This window comes from Aotus nancymaae, unplaced genomic scaffold, assembly GCF_030222135.1.
Source record: "Aotus nancymaae isolate 86718 unplaced genomic scaffold, 86718_ANA_hifiasm-v0.15.2.pri h1tg000057l, whole genome shotgun sequence".
NCBI lineage: Eukaryota > Metazoa > Chordata > Mammalia > Primates > Aotidae > Aotus > Aotus nancymaae.
This window is the reverse complement of record NW_026988471.1, coordinates 44,294,954-44,317,810: the sequence shown is the minus strand read 5'-3', so window position 1 is coordinate 44,317,810 and position 22,857 is coordinate 44,294,954. Positions and strand designations below refer to the sequence as shown.

At 34.0% G+C, this 22,857-nt stretch overlaps 1 protein-coding gene across 4 annotated transcripts in view; it reads left to right on the top strand.

Annotated features, from left to right (window-relative positions):
• Positions 1 to 22,857, top strand: part of SRBD1 (S1 RNA binding domain 1) — a 218,101-nt gene that overhangs the window by 112,507 nt on the left and 82,737 nt on the right. For all 4 annotated transcript variants that reach the window (XM_012450585.2, XM_012450583.2, XM_012450584.3 and 1 more), the window contains exons 15-16: positions 4,372 to 4,463; positions 15,417 to 15,499. In XM_012450585.2, the coding sequence (XP_012306008.2) occupies positions 4,372 to 4,463; positions 15,417 to 15,499 (175 nt within the window). The remainder of the gene's footprint in view (positions 1 to 4,371; positions 4,464 to 15,416; positions 15,500 to 22,857) is intronic.

The window sequence follows — 22,857 nt, the reverse complement described above, 5'->3', positions numbered from 1 at the left end:
TATGGTAGTTTAATTTTTGGCCTTGTCACCTATCCCTAAAATACAAACAGCTATTCTTTTGATACTTCAGAACAGATTATCTTATATCCAAGTCATCAAGATTTATGTTGGTTCGTGTTTTTAGTGCTTTCTATTATTTGTTGAGAAACGTAGTGCAAGTCATTTAACCTCTCAGGATATGTTTCTCCGTCTGACAAGTTGGAAGAATGTTTTTTAGGTAAATTATTTTTAAAAGTTTAGTGAGATGAGCAAGGCATTTACCATAGTAGCTTTTTAATACATTCATTTTCGATAGGCAGAAGGAAGGAAAAGAGGAAAGTGCTAGATTTTTGTAGAGCTTGAGGAATTCTAATATACTTTTGTAAAGAATTAAGAACATATCAGTCAGTATTGAGGAATTATATCCCAGTTGATTTTTGGTATGTTAATAAATAACTGCATTTTTATTTAAGCAAATTACTTTTAAGTTCTTCTGTTAACATAAGAGAAAGCATGTAATTTATTTTAAAGTCAGAAAAAAACAAAGTTATTTTCGTATTTGGGAAATGGGAAGAAAAGAGATTTATGCAGTCTTCATGAAATCTTGTAAATGAATATGAAAACTATTACCCCAGTAACTTAAAAAAAAAAAAAAAACCTAGTTGTTCTTTCTCATGAAAATAATACACCTTCCCATTTCAATCTGGTAAAACATAATAATGATAATAACATTTTCTTACTGTTAGAATGAATAGTCACTTTAAGAAAAGTTTTTGGAAACCTACTTTTAAAAGGCTCATCAACATACAACCTGTCATGGTAGAAAAGACTTATAAATTGTGGAGATATCAATTCTGTTATTTAAACATATATCTTTTATAATGAAAACAAATTGTATTGATTAATGATTAGTGTTATGTTAGTAACATCATTGAATTTTACTTAAGATAAAATTTAGCGTTTTTACCTCATGGGGTTTTTGTCAAAAAATTTGAAAGTGAATGCATCAATATTGTAGGTACTTTACTTGCTTTATAGGTTTTAAGTGTGTGGTTTGTTTCCTTAAAATAAAAATACTAAAAATAGTGCTTAATTAAATAAAATATCTTTTCAATTATCATTTTAATTTTAGAGAATTAGCATATTGTAGATCTGGTAAAATATAAACTCGATGGTAGCTTCTGAAATGTACTTTCTTAGATCTAAAGATTGGAATACTAATGTATTGGTTTAGGTGATGTCTAAACTGTAGCAATTCGAAGGGCCTTCTGATTACTGTAATAATCTGTAAACATTAGTTGAATTACAACTGTGGAAGTTAAAATCCCCCCAAATAATAAATTCTGCTCAGTCTTATCTGCTTCATGACAAAATACATAAAATAATCAAATTGCTAGGACTTTGAGCCTAATTTGTTTATACTGGTGAGAAATTTGTTTTGTGAAATGTAATACTAAATCATTAGCTGTATGAATTTTATATAAAGTTCATTTTTGCTTTCTTCAAAATATATTAGAGATAATTGGAATAATTTCCCAATAGTTTATTGTAAAACTTCCTATTAAACAGAAAGTGTTTTCTTAAATCTAGTATACTTTTGGCAAGCATCTATTCTTGAACTCTTAAATAGGAATGAAAAAGGGAGAGTGTTATAGCTTTTGTTCTGAGCAACTTCTGGAAAAAAATCATCACCACTCCCAGTTTGATTTGTTTCATTAATTCTTGTTACATATACTTCTTTGGTCCTAACATGTTTTACATTGAAGTAATCAGTGTTGAGGTTTTTCTGTTCATTTAGATTATTTAAGCTTTCTGATCTATGCTGAACATTGAACTGTTTATTAGATACATACTATTGAATAACTAAAACACATGAAATTTACTACATTTTGCATTGATTTAATATTAATGTTAATCTGAAATCTTTGGGTGCAGTGTGTCACATCTGTTTTGTATTGCTCTGTTTAAAAGAAATGGCAATATGGTATTTGGAGGAATATTTATTATCTGAGTGTTTTTCCTTGCAATAGTTTCCCTCAGTCTATTGACAATTATAACTTCCAAGAGCCCAGCAAGTTCTCAGGTACCCAACTGCTAAAAACCACAGTTAATTGGCATTTTTATTTATCGTTTAAGTTCCTTTTATTTAAATAGTTGTAACCTTGCAGGCTTCTGGAAAGATAGAAAATAAATCTGTAGTAAGATTTTTAAAAATATTCTTTTCTCTTAATAATATGTCTAGCCTGCACTTCATGAATACTCTTGCTTTTTTAGAAAAGACCTTTTGTTAGATTGAATTTTAATTTGTATTTAAGACTGAATTTTCCATAGCTGGTGGCTAAATATTCTTGTCCTGTAGTAGTGTTTCTTAACCTTTTTTGGGGTCACAAATTTCTTTAAGTAATCAATGAATGATAGAACCCCTTTTCCTAGGGGGGAAATTTATATAAACACATTTTATGTATAGTTCTGATGAATCTTGCCTTTCCCTTCCCAGTAGTCCAAGAGCCTCGTTTAGGAAATGCCATTATAATGGAACTGAAAAAATCACTTATTAAGTTAGTTTTAACATCACATTATTATGTCACAATACCATTTCTTCACTACAAGCTTTATTTAACACTACATTTTCTCCTTGATCGTTATATTAGAAGATAAGCATGCTCTAAATTTTATTTTGGAGAAAAAGCATTATTACCTTTTAATTTTAAAGCTGGTCTCTGAAGTTATGGAACATATTTGGCTCCTATATGCCCTTAAGTTCTACTTTAGATACTTAAGTGAGCAAAATTCACTTTACCTTTTGATCAAAGATAAAGGCAAAGGAAGAGTTTTTATGGATCTCTTGTTTAATAAAGTAGCTCTTCCTTAGAAAAGATGTTGCATTTGTTGTTTGGCACAAAAATATGAGTTCTCATTTTACTGAGAGTTTGAGACCTGGTTGTGCTGGTTAAGGGCTCAGACATGGAAATCAGGCAGGTTAGGGTCCAAATCTAACTCAGTTCCTTACCAGCGATGTGATCTTGGGCATATTACTTATTCCAAAAATGGAACCCATTCCGTTAAATGAGATAATGTCTGTAAACCGGTTTTTTGCTTTGTGTATAATGTGTACTCAGTTAGCTCTTATTGTATCATGATGATAGTGATGATGAAAAACAGGATGAGCAGCCTGTCTTTTCAGTTATAGTGTCTATTTTTTCTCTTTAAATTTAAGATAGTAGATCTAGATTGCAGAATGAGAAGTTCTCACATTCCCCAGAATAATCTTCTCAAGCTGGGGTGGCTTACATTTGTCATAAAAATTTATTCAAGAATTCTCCAAAGATAGGGATAGCAAACTGGCTTTTCCACATTTTATTTCTCAATGTTCACTTGTTGTGGTGGGGCAATATGTTAAATGTCATCCACTAAATTTGCCTCATACAATTGATATAAATACCAAGGAGCAGTGAAAGGGAGAGGTTGCTAAGAATTGATTAAAAAGTGAGCCCTAACATGTTTCTGGTTTTGAATATTGACACCTAAACATCTATACCATGGTCACATGGTATAGAGCCACACGTATTGTGTATACTTAGAGTAGATGTTTCTTTGCATGTTATATCATAAAGGAGAACTCTAATGTAAAAATTTTTGATAAGCTGTACAAATGGTAATCACCATACAAATGTCAGCTGTAAGACAGTATTCTCATTGTGGTTTGTGGAGACAAAGAAGAGAGGAAGACAATGATTTGTGTGATTATCTGATTAAATAAATGATGAAATGAATTAACACCTGCCTGTGTGGAAGACTTTAAGTTCACTAAAGGCTGATGATTTTCAGACCCTCCTGAAAAGAAGTGGGATGACTTCTTGTCTGACCCCTTTCTTTTTCATGTTGTGGTTGTTAATTATAACCAGGTAATAACAATAACGGTGCTGATGATGGTGGGTTTTTTTGTATGTCTGCATGTGCACATATACACACATAAGTCCGTATGCTTTCCAAGATGCCTTAGAATGATTAATTCAGATAGGAATCATAAATGTCAGTCAATAATGGAATATAAACAGGAGAGGCTAAGTATATTCTGAAAATTTTGAAGTTGGCATCATGGGAGAGTATTCATTATATTAATCTATAAACCATCTCTTGTTACCAGTGACAGAGAAAGCAACTAATTGAATTCATTATGGATTTAAGCCTGTGTATTTCATATGTGAAAAAAAACACTGCATAATCACTTTATATTAATGAAATACTAGATTCTGTCAGTATCATTGAGACATGAAGAGAACACTTTGCCCTGTTAGTTCTTTTTTTTGTAATGCCTGGCTTCATTCATTTATTTTCTTTGACCATGCAGGAAGTTTGGAAAATGATATTCCCCTTTTTCTGTCTTCTCAGTATCGTCAGTGAAGCAGGAGCATCAATCTACAGTGTCAGCCCTGAAGCTAACAAAGAGATGCCAGGGCTGGACCCTAATTTAAGAAGTGCAGGTAAGAAACTATAGGCCATCACAAAAACATGTGATTTTGATATTTTGGGCATGGATGTGTGGCAAGCTAAATAGTTTAAATATCCAAGAAAATTTAAAAGTTATATACTACATGCGTAAGAATTGGCATATTAGAAAGTAAGTGGTTGATTGGACTAACAATTGAAATTATGGAAAAGAAGAGGAAGAATATTGTACTTTTTAAAAGAACACTACTATTCTATAGCGGAAAATTAACCCACAAAGTCTTTAGCAAAATTAAATGCCAGGGAGTTCAATAATAAAAAAAATAATAAAATATCCTAAGGTCTTTTGTTATTGTTACAAAATATTATTAAGGCTTTTTGTTGGCAAAAAGTAATATAGTAACATAAAAATATTTGTAATACAAATTTATGAATATACACAGACTTTCAGTTTATTGCCAAATATTTGTAAAATTACTAGTCTCTCATCTTGCTAATAGGGTTGTCATTTGATCATGTTTTACTTAAAACAGTCTGCTTTGATTTTAGTTGTATTTGATTGCTTTGATTTCTGTACTGTAGAATAGTCAAAATCTTGTGTGTGTGAAGAAATTAAGATACTTTGATACATCTTGTGAAAACATTTGGTATCGTAAGCAAAATATTAGATTAGATCAATTCATTTTTCTGAATAATAGTTGAGTATTTAGACCACTCGGTTAGTAATAGACCTTTTATTTAATTTTTTTCCTTAAATATTTTCATTAGATTTTGTTAGCTGTTCTTGAATCTATATCTGGAGATACATATGTGAAATTTTTACATTAATCTTAAAGCCAAAAGCGTTCTTACATCCAAAAGAGCTTGTAGTTTCCCTTCAGTTGTTTCATGACATAATTCCCCCTCTAAAATGATCATCTTCTTAAACTCAAATCCCAGCTAAAAATCTTGCTTCTCCTTTGAAGCTGCTTCTTAGCATAACAGCTCAGCGTGATCTCTGTCTCCTTACCTGTATACCTCTGGTGCTTGCCTTATAATAATAATGGCAGAAGGAATAGAAATAGTAGTTATACTGGGAGCTGCCAACAGTAAGTTTTTAAGCCCTTAGTATATGTGAAAGTATGTTACCAAGATTATTTTATCCTCTCTATTGCCCTATGAGACACGTATTATTATCCTCATTTTAAAAATGAGGAAACTAAGGCTGGCAGAGGCCACATAGCCAGTAAATGTGCACATATATTTGTGTACATAATTTCTATGATAAATGGTACTTTAATTTATAAAAAAATAAAATCCAGAATTTCTCAAGTTGGCACTGAGAAGGTATCTCCTAATAGTGTGTTGGAAAAAAAATTTAGACCATATCTTCTGAGAAATAGCAGTCCCTCAGTTCTCCCACTGCTAAAGAGACTGCTGTTTCTTCTTAACCACTGGCCCATGTGGGTAAATAATTGTCACAGCATTATAGGTGAGACAGAATTATAACATTTCAACAAGACTGTGAAAATAGAAGATAATAAAATGGAGAATCATTATATGGTTCTAATTACTCTAATTTCAAAGTCTAGCTGTGTCTTCAGTGTGTGATTCATTTTAAGTATGCCTTCCTTCTGTGTCTTGGCTTGCTTCTATGTGGCAATGACCATGTTTAGTAAAAATTTAGACACTTTGAGTCTTTAAAATCTAGCCCTGGAGTCAAATATTCAAAGGGCTTGGAGTCTTTACTCTTGGTTTTCTAGAGTCCCCTTCCTTTTCAGTTCCTATTTCTCATTGGGAGTTTTTGTTTTTCCTGGCGATTGATGCCAGGGATGACTTTTTACTTTATGTGAGATCTGAGCTACCTACAGGTGTGGATTTTACCTTTCAGTCCTCTAAAAGTTTCCTATATAAGAATACAACAGAAGTTCAACATTCATACATGTGTTAAGCATGTGTAAGAAAATAATCCTCATTACTGCGCCTCCTTGGCCAGTTTATCAGCTTATTGAAAACAGAAGTTGTCTTCTGTATATATATATGTACGTATATATATATGTGTGTGTATATATATATGCTTATATTCCCCACAATACATTGTACATGGCATTTAAATTGGATGGATATAATAGATGAATGTTATTAAACTGTTTATAATGGATTTAAAGTAGAAGATAGAGTATATTTTTTTCTTCTCTCCTTCTGAAATTGATTAAAATGACATGATAGAATGAAAGCATAAACCTATTAAAATAAAAGGAATGGGAGAGGAGATATCAACAACAACAAGATTTGAAGCTTAAAGCAGATAGATGAACAATAAGTCACCTAGTTAACTTGAGAATGTTGAATTCTAAGACAGCATTGTATAAAATACAGAACTAACCTGGTATGGATCACGTAACCCCTATAGGTTCAGGAAATGGTGCCGAGTACTTTGGAAGTATGCTGAGAGGGTTGAGACTGGGTTGAAAATGAAGATATTGGTTGAAAGTCTATCTAAAAAGCAATGAGACCAAATTAAACATAGGCCCAGCAATTTCATTGCTAGGTATGTCTCCAGAAAAACTGAAAACAGGATTCAACCAAAATACTTATACACAAATGCTTATAGCAGCATTATTCACAATAGCTAAAGTTAGAAACAACTCACATGATGAAAGAATAAACAAAATATGGTATAGCCATACAATAGAATATCATTCAGCCATAAATAGAATGAAGTACTGGTACCTGCCACAACACCATATGAACCTCAAAAATGTCATACCAACATCAAGTAAAAGAAGCCAATCCCAAAGGACCACATTTTGTACGGTTATATGAAATGTGCAGAATAAACAAATCTGTAGAGATAGAAAACTGACTAGAGGTTGTCAGGGACTGAGAAGAGATAGGAATGGAAAGGGACTGCTTAATGAGTACAGGGTTTTCTTTTGGCGTAGTTAAAATGTTTTCAAACTTGATAGAAATGTTGGGGCACAATATTGCAAGCATGCTTAGTAGCACTGTTTTCTACACTTTAAAATAGTTAATTATATGTTACAAGAATTTCACCTCAATAAAATCACAACAACAATGAACATCCCCTTTCACACAGTTGAGTAACTGTCTTTTTTTCTACCTTTGCAGAAGACAGGGGATTTGTTCCCTGGAGAGGGTTAAACAGAAGGTTTCTACAGTGGAGGACACAGCTTACAAATGAGAGTGGGGATGCTACTGAAATAAAGGAGAATTGAGTAAATATTTACTTGCTGTTGTAGAGATATTAGAGAGGAATAAAATTGTGCAGATAAGAAGACTCTGCTATAATACAGGAGGCAACATTGAAGAAACTGAGATTAGAGGTACACAAAGAAATGGCCAGAGCACCCACAGTAAAGCCATAGTTGAGAAGCCTTACCATTGGGCAAAGCACTTAAAGTCAGCTTTATAGTACCCTGCCTCTGTTGGACAGTCAGTGGTCACCTAACATGTAATGAAAACTTACACTATTAATATTAAAGACAGATACCAAAATACACTAGGGAAGAAAAAAAGCTACTTGGAGGAAATAGAGATGATGCAGACAGAAGAAAAAGTTTAACATTTTCAGAGAAATAAAAAATATTTTTTTAATTTAGAGATATAGTTACATAAAGTAAAATTCACCCTTTTTAGATACATCATCTATGAATTTTGAAAAGTTTATACTAGTTTGGTAACCTTCAGTCTATCTCCATTACAATCAGATACAGAAAACTGTTTTCAGGTCAACATATTTCTCAGCTTCTTGTTTAAAAATGTAATTATTACTTAGAGGGTCAAGATTATAATGGATTTACATCAAGACTACTAAAACTACATTTTAATAAGCATTACAGTGAAAAAATTCTAATTTGGAGTTGTTGACTGGAAAAGACAACATGGAGGAATTTTACCTATTCTCATCTGTTCCTGTCTAACGTGAAGGGGAAGGATAAAATGAGATGAATTTTGGACTTTAAAAAAATACAGATTTCTAATATTGTTAGATAACAGGATGAGACAAATTTTAAAGAGAGCACAGTTTAATATAATCTTTTAAGCAAATAAATTAATTTGCTCTAGAAGCTTTAGGATTCTAGGTATTTCATAGAACTGAAAGGCCAAAACCCATGCAAGTCTTTTTATTCTTTGGATATAAGACATATTATGAGTGAGGAGAAATGTTGCTTTCAAGGCTACTGCATGTGGGCATGCAAGTTACATACTCAACCACTTAACCGTAAGAGGTAGCTCTGGTTGCTTATCTTTTAAGATACTAGTCTTGACTCAGTCTGGGATACCTTCCCAACTTTTGGTATAGCAAGCATAATTTTTTTCTCTAATGCTTAACTTTTTGTATTAATATCCTATACTAATTGTCTTCCTCTACACATTGAGCTACACTACCATTTAAAAATTATTTATAGGCTGGGCGTGGTGGCTCACGCCTGTAATCCCAGCACTTTGGGAGGCCAAGGTGGGTGGATCACGAGGTCAAGAGATCGAAACCATCCTGGCCAACATGGTGAAACCCCGTCTCTACTAAAAATACAAAAAAATTACCTGAACATGGTGGCGCGCGCCTGTAGTCCCAGCTACTTGGGAGGCTAAGGTAGGAGAATGGCTTGGACCCAGGAGGTGGAGGTTGCAGTGAGCCGAGATTGCGCCACTGCACTCCATCCTGGCGACGGAGCAAGACTCTGTCTCAAAAAAAAAAAAATATTTATAAAAAAACTAAAATCTCTATATGTACTTTATGTCCTCGTTTCATTGGTCTATCTAGTCTACCACAATGCAACTCTCTCAATTTCTGTGGCTTATAGTATACCTTGCTTTAATTTTTTTTAATTGCATTTTTCATGGCATTTCTTTTTTTTGCAAGTGAACTTTAAAGCCATTTAATAAATACAGTTGACCCTCCTTACCCACAAATTCAACTAACTGTGGATCGATCATATTAAAAAAAAATACAATTAAAAAATAATACAGATTTGAAAATATAGTATAACAATTATTTACATAGCATTTACATTATGTTAGGTATTATAAGTAACCTATAGGTGATTTAAAGTATATGGCAGGTTATGTGTAGTTTTTATGCAAATGCTACTCCATTTTGTATAAAGAACTTAAGCATCCACAGACTTTGGTGTCTGTAAGGGTCCTGGAACCAGTCACCAAAGGATACAGGGTGACTGTACTTTTAAGAGTCTGTAGTATATAGAGTGGAATTCTGTTACATTTCCACTTTCATCCCTGTTCTGCATTCTTTATTTTTCTTATTCATGTTTTTTTTTTTTGAGACTTTCACTCTTGTTGACCAGACTGGAGTGCAATGGCGCAAGCTGGGCTCACTGCAACCTTCGCCTCCTGGGTTCAAGTGATTCTCCTGTCTCAGCCTCCCAAGTAGCTGGGATTACAGGCATGGGCCACCACGCCTGGCTAATTTTGTATTTTTAGTATAGACAGGGTTTCTCCATGTTGGTCAGGCTGGTCTCGAACTCCCAACCTCGGGTCATCTGCCCACCTCTGCCTCCCAAAGTACTGGGATTACAGGCGTGAGCCACCATGCCCAGCCCATGGGTTGTTTTTATGTGTGTATGTATGTGTGTGTGTATGTTTAACATTATGAATAGGGTTTTCTGCATTATTCCATTTTTTTATTGTTTTTACTACATTTTAATTTTACCATACTGTACATAAGATCTCTGTAATTTATTAATCCATAACTACAAGTTTGTACCCTTTGACCAGCATCTCCCCATTCTCTACACTCCCCAACCTTTGTGTTACTGGTTTGATAGCATATGATAAGAGCATCAATTTTTGTTTGTGTGTCTTGAAACTACCCAACTAATTGGAATCTTATTAGTTCTGATATTTCTTCATTTGACTTGCTTATGTTTTCTAGGTAGACAATTATCATATGTAAATAATGTCATTTCAATATTTATGTCTTCCCTTTTTGTGAAGTTGCATCAACTAGAGTTTTCTGAACAATGGTGAATAGTAGTGATACAGCAAACTATTGTCGTTATGTGTGGGCAAAATAGTATTTGCCATACATTTGGACATACTACATTTTAAACAAAATAATAGCTTCATTGAGATATAATTTACATAACATAAAATTTACCCTTTTAAAGTGTACAAGTTAATGTTTTCTAGTATAGTCAGAGTTGTACATCCATCACCACCATCTAGTTTTATAACTTCATCATCTCTAAAAGAAACCCATACCTCTTAGCAGTCACTTCCATTACTGTCCTCACTCACCGTCCAAACTCCTGGCAAACACAAATCTGCTTTCTCTCTGTATGGATTTTCCTGTTCTGAACAGTTTGTATAAATGAAATCATACAATATGCGGTCTTTGTGACTGGCTTCTTTCACTTAGGCATGATGTTTTCAAGATTCAACCATGCTGTAGCATATATCAGCACTTCATTTCTTTTTATTGCCAAATAACATTGTATTGTATGGGTATACCACATTTTGATTAGTTGATGGATATTTGGGTTGTTTTTACATTTTTGGCTATTATGAATAAGGTGCTATGAAAATTCATGAATAAGATTTTACACGGACATGTGTTTCCATTTCTCTTGAGTATATACCTGAGAATAAAAATTGGGGCACGTGTAACTATGTTCATCATTTTCCAGAAATCTTTTTGAGTTCTGTTACTTTGCTATCTTCTTTATTTATTCTCTGCTTCTTTGACTACTTCCTCCTTTTCTTCTCTGTCTCAAAATGTAGACGTTTCCTAAGTTTTGGGCCATAACTCTTCCTGTCTCTTAATTCTCTTTATCAGCAATTCATTGGACTCCCTTTTCCTGAGCTACTTCTTTTTACTTTCAAGAATCTGTTGTCAGCCTAATCATTCTCAACCTAGAGCTCTGCGTTATTACTGTCTGCTAAGTAACTCATTCTTGATTATCTTGCCAGCAGAAAATAGCACCATCTCTCTCTAAAGCCTGGACATAGGACTTATAAAAATGTTGCATGACATTTTTGTTTTCTCATTGCATACAAAAATTATGTTTACATTATAGTGTGTCAAGTATCTAATGGCATTATATCTCAAAAAAATGTATACACACCTTATTGCAAACATTGTTAAAAATGGTAATGATCATCTGAGCCCTTAGCAGTTCACAGTCTTGCTGGTGGAGGGTCTCACCTTGATGTTGATGGTTGCTGACCACAAGGCTTACGCTTACTGAAGGCTGAGATGTGGTGGCAATTTCTTAAAATAAGACAACAATGAAGTCTGCTGCATCAGTGGACTCTCCTCTCACAAAAGATTTCTCTGTAGCATGTGATGCTCTTTGATAACATTTTACCCACAGTAGAACTTTATTCAAAATTGTAGTGTTCTCCAATCCTGATTCTGCTTTATCAATGAAGTTTATGTAATGTTTGATATCTTTTGCCATTTCTGCAACATTCATAGCATCTTCACCAGGAGTAGATTTTACCTCAAAAAGCAACTTTCTTTGCTCATCCCTAAGAAAGCAGCTCCTCATTATTTCAAGTTTGATCATGAGATTGCAGCAATTCAGTCACATCTTAAGACTCCACTTCGGATTCTAGTTTACTTGCTATTTCCATCACATCTGTAGTGACTTTCTCCACGAAAGTGTTGAATCCCTCAAAGTCATCCATGAGAGTTGAAATCGGCTTCCTCCAAACTCCAGTTAATGTTGACATTTTGACCTCCTCCCATGAGTTATGAATGTTATTAATAGCATCTAGAATGGTTAAATCCTTTTCAAAAGGTTTTCAATGTACTTTGCCCAGGTCCTCAGAGAAATCTCCCTCTGTGGTAGCTATAGCTTTACAAAATGTATTTCTTAAAAAATAAGACTTGAAAGTCAAAATTACTCTATGACCCATGGTATAAAGAATGGATTTTGTGTTAGCAGGCATGAAAACAGTATTAATCTCCTTGTACACCTCCATCAGAGCTCTCGGATGACAGGTACATTGTTAATAATATTTTGAAAGGAATCTTTTTCTGAGCAGTAGGTCTCCATAGTGAGCTTAAAATATTCAATAAACCATGCTGTAAACATATGTGCCATCATACAGGCTTTGTTGTTCCATTGATAGAGCACAGGCTGAATAGATCTAGCATAATTCTTAAGAACTCAATTCTAAATGAGCCTTGATTTCAACTTAAAGTCACCATCTGCATTCCTCTCTAATAAAAGAAGTCAGGCTGTCTTTTGAATCTTTGAAGCCAGGCATTGACTTCTCCTCTCTAGCTATGAAAGTTCTAAATGGCATCTTCTTCCAATAGAAGACTATTTTGTTTACATTGACAATCTGCTGTGTATTGTAGCCACCTTCATCATGATCTTAACTAGATCTTCTGTATAACTTGCTGCAGCTTCTACATCAGCAATTGCTGTTTCACCTTATACTTTTATGTTAGGAAGATGACTTCTTTCCTTAACCCTCACAAACCAGCCTTTGCTGTCTTCAAACTTTTCTTCTGCAGTTTCCTCACCTCTCTCAGCTTTCATAGAATTGAAGAGAGTTAGGGCCTTGCTTAGGATTACACTTTGGCTTAAGGGAAGGTGTTGCTGGTTTAATCACTCAAACTCTCTCCATATCAGCAAAAGGCTGTTTTGCTTTCTTATCATTTGTATGTTCACTGGAGTCACACTTTTAATTTTCTTCAGGAGCTCTCCTTTGCATTCACAGCTTGGCTTACTGTTTGGCCCAAGAGGCCTATCTTTCAGCCTGTCTCAGCTTTCAACATGTCTTTTCAATAAGCTTAATTATTTCTAGTTTTGATTTAAAGTAAGAGACGTGCGACTCTTCCTTTTACTTGAACACTTAGAGGCCATTGTAGGGTTATTTATAGGGCTAATTTCAATACCGTTGTGTCTCAGGGAATAGGGAGGCCCCAGGAGAGGGAGAGGCCCCACTCTTGGTGGAGCAGTCAGAACACACACATAATTTATTAAGTTTGTTACCTCATAGGTGTGGTTCATGGTGTTCTAAAACAATTACAATAGTGATATCTAAGATCATTGGTCATAGATTACCATAACAAATATAATTAAAGTTTGAAATATTGCTGAGAGTTACCAAAATGTGACACGATGACCAGAAGTGTGCCCATGCTGTTGGAAAAATGGTGCCAGTTGATTTGCTCAGCTCAGGGTTGCCACAGATCTCCCAATTTGTAAGAAATATGTAGTATCTGAGAAGCACAATAAAACAAAGTGCAATACAATGAGGTATTCCTATACTCTTAAATTCTTGACTTGGTTTACTGTTGTGAGGGCTTTGTTGTTTTTACTCAGAGTATTTTGGCAATGTATATATGTGTTGAAAATCATTCTTATTGTATTACACATTTAAATGCTAGGCTAAAGAAATAATATTTGCTTTAGAGAAATTCAAGCATATCTCTACTTTAAATCTGTAATTATGAATGTGGTTATTAGAGGAAAGCATTTCTTCCATCACCTGCAGTGCTTTCACTAACTAACCATTTGTGATTGATTTCTTTAAATAATAAAAGTGTACATGGAGGCCTTGGAATCCCCATCTCTTCTGGGAGAGAAATAGATTGTATAACACCAGCTCAACGTTCTCTAAACATGCTTTGCAAGGAACCATTGTCACTATATGTTAGATGTAGTAATAAAGGATATGAAAAAGACTTGAATGATCATGCATTGAATTTGATGCTCACAGTAGATAAGTAGATCTAACGTCTAATTAGAAAAGTGGTACAAATCAGTGACTCGAAAATCTGAGAGTCACCTGCAAGAGATGGCTTTTGTTTCCAGATCTTGAATATCTGAACATGGAAACAGGCATAGGATTTTCTTTGATGGTCTTAATATTTTCACTTAATGAATTTATATTTCATCCAACTTGTATGAGAAGGTAACACTGATTAGCTTTTATGTGTTTGAAAATGGAAGCTGTTTATATGTAAGGACCCAGTGTAAATATGCTACTGGAGAGGGAGGCTGCCTTTAGAACTATTCATAAGAGTTGTAATCGATGTCTTTTTTTATAGCTAAATCTATCTTATAAACTAAATTAGATGTGAATTGTTATTGATATTTGGTAAAAAAGTGACAATAAATGATGATCAAGTAAAATTGTGATACAGTTAAAGGAATATTTGAAGTTAATTCTCAAATTTCTTTAGCATGGATTGTAATGGTCAAGAAAGGGATATAATTAGATCTATGGTGTGTTAAGAGACAAGCAGTTGGGGCAAAGGAGATCACTTGCCAGGGCAATCTGGCAGTCATATTCAAGGCCACATGACTATATTCTTTAGCCAAGTAACTTGATCTCTGGTTGCGTGAAGATATGTTTCTGCTGGGTGCAGTAGCTCATGCCTGTAATCCCAACACTTTGGAAGGATGAGGTGAGAGGATTGCTGGAGCCCAGGAATTCAAAGCTGCAGTGAACTGTGATGGCACCACTGCATTCTATCCAGGGCAACAGAGTGAGACCTTATCCCTTAAAAAAAAAAAAAAAAAAAGGAACTTTTAAAAAGGAGATAATTCTATTATTTGTTCATTTTATGGGGATTAGTTCTAATAAACAAATTTGGCATATAAATATATTTGTAATAATGCAGAATTATTTAAAACAAGCTTTTGCTTGCCCTGAAGCATGAGGTATCCTATTATGCTTTATATAAAGAATGAATAGGTAAACATGTAAGTATAGGGAATAAACATTCTATTTGTTTTTCCAAATCTATAATCCTGTCAGACTATTTGTGCTCAAGAATGCCTAGTAGTTCTGATGACATAAATCATCATGAAATTTTGCATTTACTTGTTGTATGGGGACAAAAGAGAACTTTGAAACTTAGTTAAATTGTTGGTCTTTTTTGGAGGGATGATGAGGAGGGACAGGATTAAGTAATTACATTATGAAGAACTAACATAAGTAATTATTGGGTACTACTTTTCACATTAAGTCAAACTTGTTTTCTGATTCTGTTTTTTCAGTTTCCATAGCAAGGCGTGTACAAGATCCATTAGCTGAGCTAGTGAAAATTGAGCCAAAGCACATTGGAGTTGGAATGTATCAGGTAAAGCATTGTGGATCATTTAATTTATGAAATCCATCAATACAAGGGGCAGCACTCAAACCTGGCATAGTAATTAAGTGTCTGTGGGAGTAGATTCCCATTTTCAGGGTTGTACAATTTGTGGAAAGGTAGTTAGGAGTTCTGAGTTATTAGGGAAGGAGGGAATTATTTTTGTTGTTGTTCTGGTGTTAATGATTTTGATTAAGACCTAGAATTGACTGTGGTCAGATTCAAAGATTATAAAAACACTAGATGAAACTAATAACTAATTGGGAGAGAGAGCCTCTTCTTTCAACATTATACGAGTGGAGGTGCTATGGGGACGTGTTGGCTCTTTGTGTAAACCAGTATGAACTATTGATTTTTATTGACCTTTCAAGGAGATGTCTTTGGTACCTTCTGTGCCTTGTTTTTTTCCTGTGTTTTCCATTCCTGCTTGATATTGTAGTTTGTTTTTGGTCATTACCCAAAATAGTCTAAAACCATTCAATTGATTAAGTTTGTTACCTTACATGGCTGCAGTTTGTGGCATTCTAAAACAATTGCGGTAGTGATATCATGAATTGAACTTGATGTCCACAGTAGGTAAGTAGATCTTATGTCTGATTAGAGAAGTGGTAGGTAATAGTAGTATTTGTTTTTGTTGTTACTCTGTTTTTAATTCTTGAGGTTATATGTGTTCATTGGACAATTCAAGACAGCATTAAAGCTTGACAGAGTGAATTTATGGTGATAACAAAATGGTACATGGGGCTTAAGTTGTCTCCAGAAGGCTTGGGTCAAATTGTTTTCCTCTTTGTTGAAAGTTGTTAAATGTGAAGTAGAGTATTTCCTTCTGTATAATTTTTATGGGATTTGAATGATAAGTACTGTGCCACACTGTTTTCTAAAGAAATATGTCATGGAATCTGTGACTACTAGATATAAAAGAGACCTTAGGATTCACATATCCCTACCCCCTCATTTGATAGAAAAAGAGGCTGTGTCCTGGAGTACTTAAGACTTTTACCCAAGATCACATGGTAGCAAAGCTTGCATTCACCTGTCATATATTGAGATTCAACTGGGAATATTTGCATTTTATAGCAGGTTGGACTAAGGCATTCAGACCTTTAACTGGACTTACTCATTTCAGAAAGATAGTTTCTAAGGGGACGATCTAGCTACAAGTAGATAGAAATGACTGGTGTCTGAAGAGTACAACTGGCTAGGTGCAGTGGCTAACACCTATAATTCCAGCACTTTGGGAGACTGAGGCTGGTGGATCACTTGAGGTCAAGAGTTTGCGACCAGCCTGGCCAACATGACAAAACCTCATCTCTACTAAAAATACAAAAATTAGCCAGGTATGGTGGTGTGCACCTGTAGTCCCAGCTACTTGGAAGACTGAGGCAGGAGAATTGCTTGAACCCAGGAGGCAGAGGTTATAGTGAGCCAAGATCGCGTCACTGCACTCTAGCCTGGGTGACAGAGCAAGACTCCATCTCAAAAAAGAAAAAGTACAACTATAACAGTTTTGTGATATAGACATTATAGTGAAGAGGAATTATATTCATTCAGGATAAAGTTATGGAGCATCTTGGCAAGGTAGTGGAATAAAGAGAAGATTTCAAATTTATGGAACGTGGGCAGACTAATGAGCTATTCAAAGAGATCTCTAAGCAAGTAATGGAGACCTAACCTCCAGATTGGGATTCAGAGATAATATTTAATGTGAAAGACTTTGGAATTCATTTTTAACAGCAGTGAGAAGTAATAGAAGAGTTTTAAGCAAGGATGGGTGACATAATCTGATTTATATTTTTAAGCATTGACTCTGGCTGCTCTGGGAAGAGTGAAGTCGGAAGAAGAGAAGCAATAGGAACAGCTAGGGGGCTCTTGTACTAGCCCAGGTGAGAAATGATAGTGCTTGGACAGAGTTAATGGCAGTAAAAATGGAAAGAAGTCAAGTCTATTTTGTAGGGACTACTTGGTGATTAGTGAGGGAAAAGGAATTGAGAAGAATTTGCTCCAAGTGTTCTGATATGTGAATGATGCTTGAGTAAAGCAGGTTTGGTGGGTTAAGATCAGTAATTCAGTTTTAGACATGTTAAGGTTGAGATGCCTATAAAAAAATCCAAGGAAAGATATCAGATAAGAGTTGGATATACAAGTATGAGATTAAAAAAAAATAGCCATATTAACATAGGACTACACACTGTTCAGCAAATAATGAAACCGAGAATATGATCAATATGGTAGGCTGAACCGATGATATTCTTTAATTATACCACCATCATCACTTGCATGTTCACAAGTCCTAATTCCATGAGTTGACAGAAAAGGTGTACATGTATACCTATATAAATACATATTTATTTGAATAAATTGATAACAGCATGGGAAAACAAGAAGGGTCCCTCCCATTAGTGGATGGAAATCTCAGGAATTTCTGACAGATACTAAGCATGAGGAATCACACCCATGGAGAAACAAAACCTGGTGGACTCACAGTTCAAAACATATACAGATCATTGTGTGTCACTGTGTTCTTGAGGTAGGTGCAATTCCAGGTAGAGCCAAACTAGTCAGATTCAAATAGTAGGAAGGGGGTCTGAAGTATTAGATAAGGAGATACGTATAGAGGAGCTAGGCCTGTACTAACCTCCTCCTCCAATATACTCAGAATCCAAGCTAAAGCACTGAGCTTAACATAGGCCAGAGAGGCTGGGAGATACCTCCAGAGACCTTCGATTGTGAGGAAGCCCAAGGAGCCTCATCCTGAAAAGACAAATTCTTGCCATGTGCATGACCCCTGGCATGATGTCCCACATTTCCCACATTATCACTGGAGGTGGGTAATAGTAAACAGAAACAGCATAGATAGACAGACAGGGACTGTGAAATGATCTCACTACCAAGAATGATTGAACATTTGAGGAAAACCTATGGTGACTTTGAAATAAGTAAAAATAAGGCTCGTAGAGAGAAAAGAGAGATTATTGCATTTTAAAAGAAAATATATATTAAAATGAATTCAAACCAGTCAAATATCTTAGAATTTAAGAATATAATTAGGATTAAAATGCATACTTGGATGAAATAGAGTGGACACAGTTAAAAACAAATTAATGAATTGGAAGATTGAGTTCCTTCAGAATGCAGTTTTGAACTGAAAAAGGTGGAAAGCATGAACAAAAAGTCACATGATATAGATGACATTCTAAAACTTCAGTGTTCATCTAATGTAAAATTGAAATAGTATGGAGTTATAATCACAGAAGTAATAGAGGAAATTTTCCCAAACTGAAGACAGACAAGTCTTCTGAAAACACCTAGTGAGTACAGAAGTAAAGAATAACAAAAGGCATACACTAAAAGCCTGCTTATGAAATTTCAGAATATGTGATAAAGAGGACCTAAGTATTCAGAGAGCAAACATAATTTACCTACAAAGGAAAGAGATTGACATCAGTCTTATTATTGGTAAAAAAGAAATAAATGATAGAAGATAGAATGCAGTAGTTGTGAAGTTGTGGGAAAAAACATTTTGAACTCATCATTCTATATCAGGCAAATTATCAACTGTGAGTGGAAAATAAAAACAATTTTGAACCTGCAATGATTCACCTTCTCTGATTGTTTCACACTTTCTTTGAAAGAATTTATAGAAGTACTCCCTTCCAAACAGCAAGGGAGAGTCCAAAGAAGGGAAAGACATGACATGGGAAACAGAAGTGTACTTTAAAATATACACACACACACAGTAAAATGTATAATTGAGCCTGATAATTTTTGAAATCTCTGATGTTAATCTTTATATATTTAAGTCTGGATCAGATCAATTCAACATGGGAGAGTAGGAGAAAAAGAAATGATAAAAGTATTAAGATTCTTTTCCAGGAAAAATATTCAGATACAAATTAACCCTAGAATTTGATTAAAAATTCAGATACAAATTAACTCTAGAATTTGATTAAAAATATAATCTGAAACATATGAAGAACAACCACAAATAAGATATTTAATATAAATCATGACAGTAAAATGTAAAAAGTTTATACTTTCATCCAAAGGTAGAGAAAAGAAAATATAGGAAATAACAAAATATAAAGAGATAGGAATAAGGAATAGGTATTTAAAGGTGAATGGTCTAAATCCCCTATTAATAGAACCTCAGACTTTAAGAGCTCTAAGTTATATATGTACAAGAGACACTTCTAAAGAAAAAAACCTCAATATTAAAGATTTGGATAAAAATATTCCACATAAATGAAAAAGACAGCAATGTTGACATGAGACACCATAGAATTTAAGGAAAAATCATGAAATAAGAAAAAGAAAGATATTTCATATTAATAACAGTCTTCCAAAAAAATATAATTGCCCTGCGCAATCTGTTACCTAACAACATAACTTCAATAAATATGCAGTATTACAAACTTTTCTAAAAATTAGATGAGACAAATTCACTGTTTTTGCAGGAGTCTTAATAGACCATCCTGTATTAATGCATACATTTTAAAAACAGCTCGAAGCTAGGCTTGATGACACACACCTGGCCCCAGCTACTCAGGAGGCTGAGGCAGGAGATCATTTGAGCCCAGGAGTTTAAGGCTATAGTAAGGAATGATCATGCTTGTGCATAGCCGCTACATTCCAGCCTGGATGACCTAGTGAGATACCCATCTCTTAAAAAGACAAAAAACCCAGCTTTATTAAGATATCAGTACATATCATACAATTCATTCATTTAAAATGTATGTCAATGATTTTTTAAGTATATTCATAGAGTTGTGAAAATAGAACATTTTCATCACCCCAAAAAGAAACTCATTCATTAGCAGTTATTCCCTGTTGCCCTTTCTTCACCAGCCCTAGACGACACTAATCTGTTTTCCTCTAGATATTTCATATACATGGAATCTTACAATATGTGGGTTTTTAAGATTGACTCCTTTCACTTACAGCGATTTTAGAGGTGGTCTACATTGCAGCATTTATCAGTACTTCATTCTTTTTCATGGCTAAGTAGTATTTCATTGTGTGTATGTGTGTGTGTGAGAGAGATTTTGTTCATTCATCAGTTGGTAGGCTTTTGGGTTTTTTCTACCTTTCAGCTATTATAAATAATGCTGCTGTCAACATTTTTGTTCAAGTTTTTATATATGTTTTCATTTCTCTTGGATATATACCTCAGAGTGGATTTGCTGGGTCATTTATTAACATATAATTTTAAAGCCATGTCATGAATTAGGAAAATTATTTGCCACAAATGTATATGTATGTATGATAACTACATATTTTATTATTAAGGTTTTGTTTTATTCATGATGATCTGTATATTTATAGTCAGTTTATATAAAACATTTATATAAAATATGTAAAGAGCCACTACATAGCATTTACATAGAAGAAATATAGATTTCTCTGTAAGAAACCCAAATTTTAGAAGGTATTATTATTTCAACCTAACAATTAAGTTATAATAAGATGAAAAAATCCATGCCAGTCAAAAGGGTACAGTGAGGTGGACATTTATATACACTGCTGGTGGAAGAATAAATTACCATTTCTAGCAAATAGTCAATACCTAGCAAATAGTTATACAAATCTTAACAGCAGTTCTTATTATTTGGTGTAATAGCAAAATATTCGAAGCAACTATAATAGCAAAATAGTTTTAAAAATTATGGTATGAGTTGAAATATGCAACCATTTAAAACTTAGGCTTTCAAGGAAGATTTGATAATGTGAGAAATTGCTCTTGACGTAGTACTTTTAAATTTCAACAAAGTTGTTGATACAGAATAAAAACGATTTGTGTTTTAAAAATCTAGGCATGCATTTACATTGAAGAAAAAGAAACTAAGCAAGTGACTGATATTTTTTCTTTGGTTGATGTGATTTTTTTTTCACTTTTTGTTTTTCAAACTTCCTATAGTGAATATGTATTAGGAAAAATTTGTTGTAAAATGTATAGTCATTACCATAGATTTCCCTTATAACCAGAGTTGGACTGAATTTATTTTTAGTCTGGACTTCTAAATGCTTTCAGTATAAATTTAATACTTATTTTCATTTTGATTTAAGATATGAGTAGATGGACAAACATTGCTGATTTAAAAAACGAAAGCTGTTCAAAGAGAGAATGTTAAATAGATGAAATAATAGAAGCTATAATATTATTTCAATAGAAACTAAAATACTTTTGGTTTAATAACAGCTAAAATGCTAAAGGCAGCATTCCAATCCTTGTCTTAGAAAATGAGGAGAGGTGATTTTAAAAACACATGCCTGTCATTATTTCTGGAGAGAGAGACAGCCAGTGTGGTCAAATGACAACATATCCCTAACTGACCCCTAAAGACTTTGCTGGAAAGTGGTTTGGTGTTACTCCCAAGAAAACACTCCCGAGTGAGAGCAGGATGATGCAGGATTGGCTCGTTGAGTTCTTTGGGACGTGGGGAATGGTGATTTAGCTTGGCCTTGTCATATCCTGAAAGCACAACTTAAACACATTGGATCTACTTGCTATTTATTTCTTCTTTGGACTGTGTTTTAGATACTTTTCATGCTCATTAACACCTCCATTTGGTAATGAGCACACACAGTAAAGTAGGAAAGACTCAGAACAGTTCTCTTTCCTCCCTTTGTGCCTCTCTGTTAGATCATTTGATGATGATAGAGAATGAAATGGTTGGCCAAAATAAGTTTTTGGAACTCTTATTGGATTCTATATCCAGGCCATCTTTATTCTTCATTACTGTGGATAATGAGTAGTTACTGTAAAAAGAAAATCATCTTCCCAGCTGAAATTTTTCACGGTAAAACCTCAAAGGTGGGAATTTGCATTTTATTTCACTTCTGCTCTGTGGGATCAATTCTATGTAAAAACAAACAGAGTCAAAAACAACTTAAACTGTTTTATAGTCAACATGTAGAAGATTATTAAATGGAGTTTTAGTTTAGTTCTAAATAAAGTTGTCTGGGTTCTAGAGTGTTTGCTCAAATCTTTTATAACATTTTAATTCCTTAATTATCATTGTACAGGGAGATACAGAAAAGAATCTGTCCCATGCCCAGTCACTTAGGTGACTTTTGTCTGGATTTTTGCCCCATACACAAAAGCAATATATTAAAATAGAGAAAACACAAAAGTGAAACAGAGGAAATTGTTGTAAAACTGAGGCATTATTTACACAGGTGAATTCTCTGCCAAAATGGTTTTGCAATTTTGTCCCTTGACTCTGAGTCCTGGGATATGGACTGTACTGAATCTTTGCTTTACAGGATAGTATGAGTGAAATTCAGACTTAGCCTTGCAATTCAGATATTTCATTCACTTGTGACAATGCAGAGACCTAACTGAAGGAAAA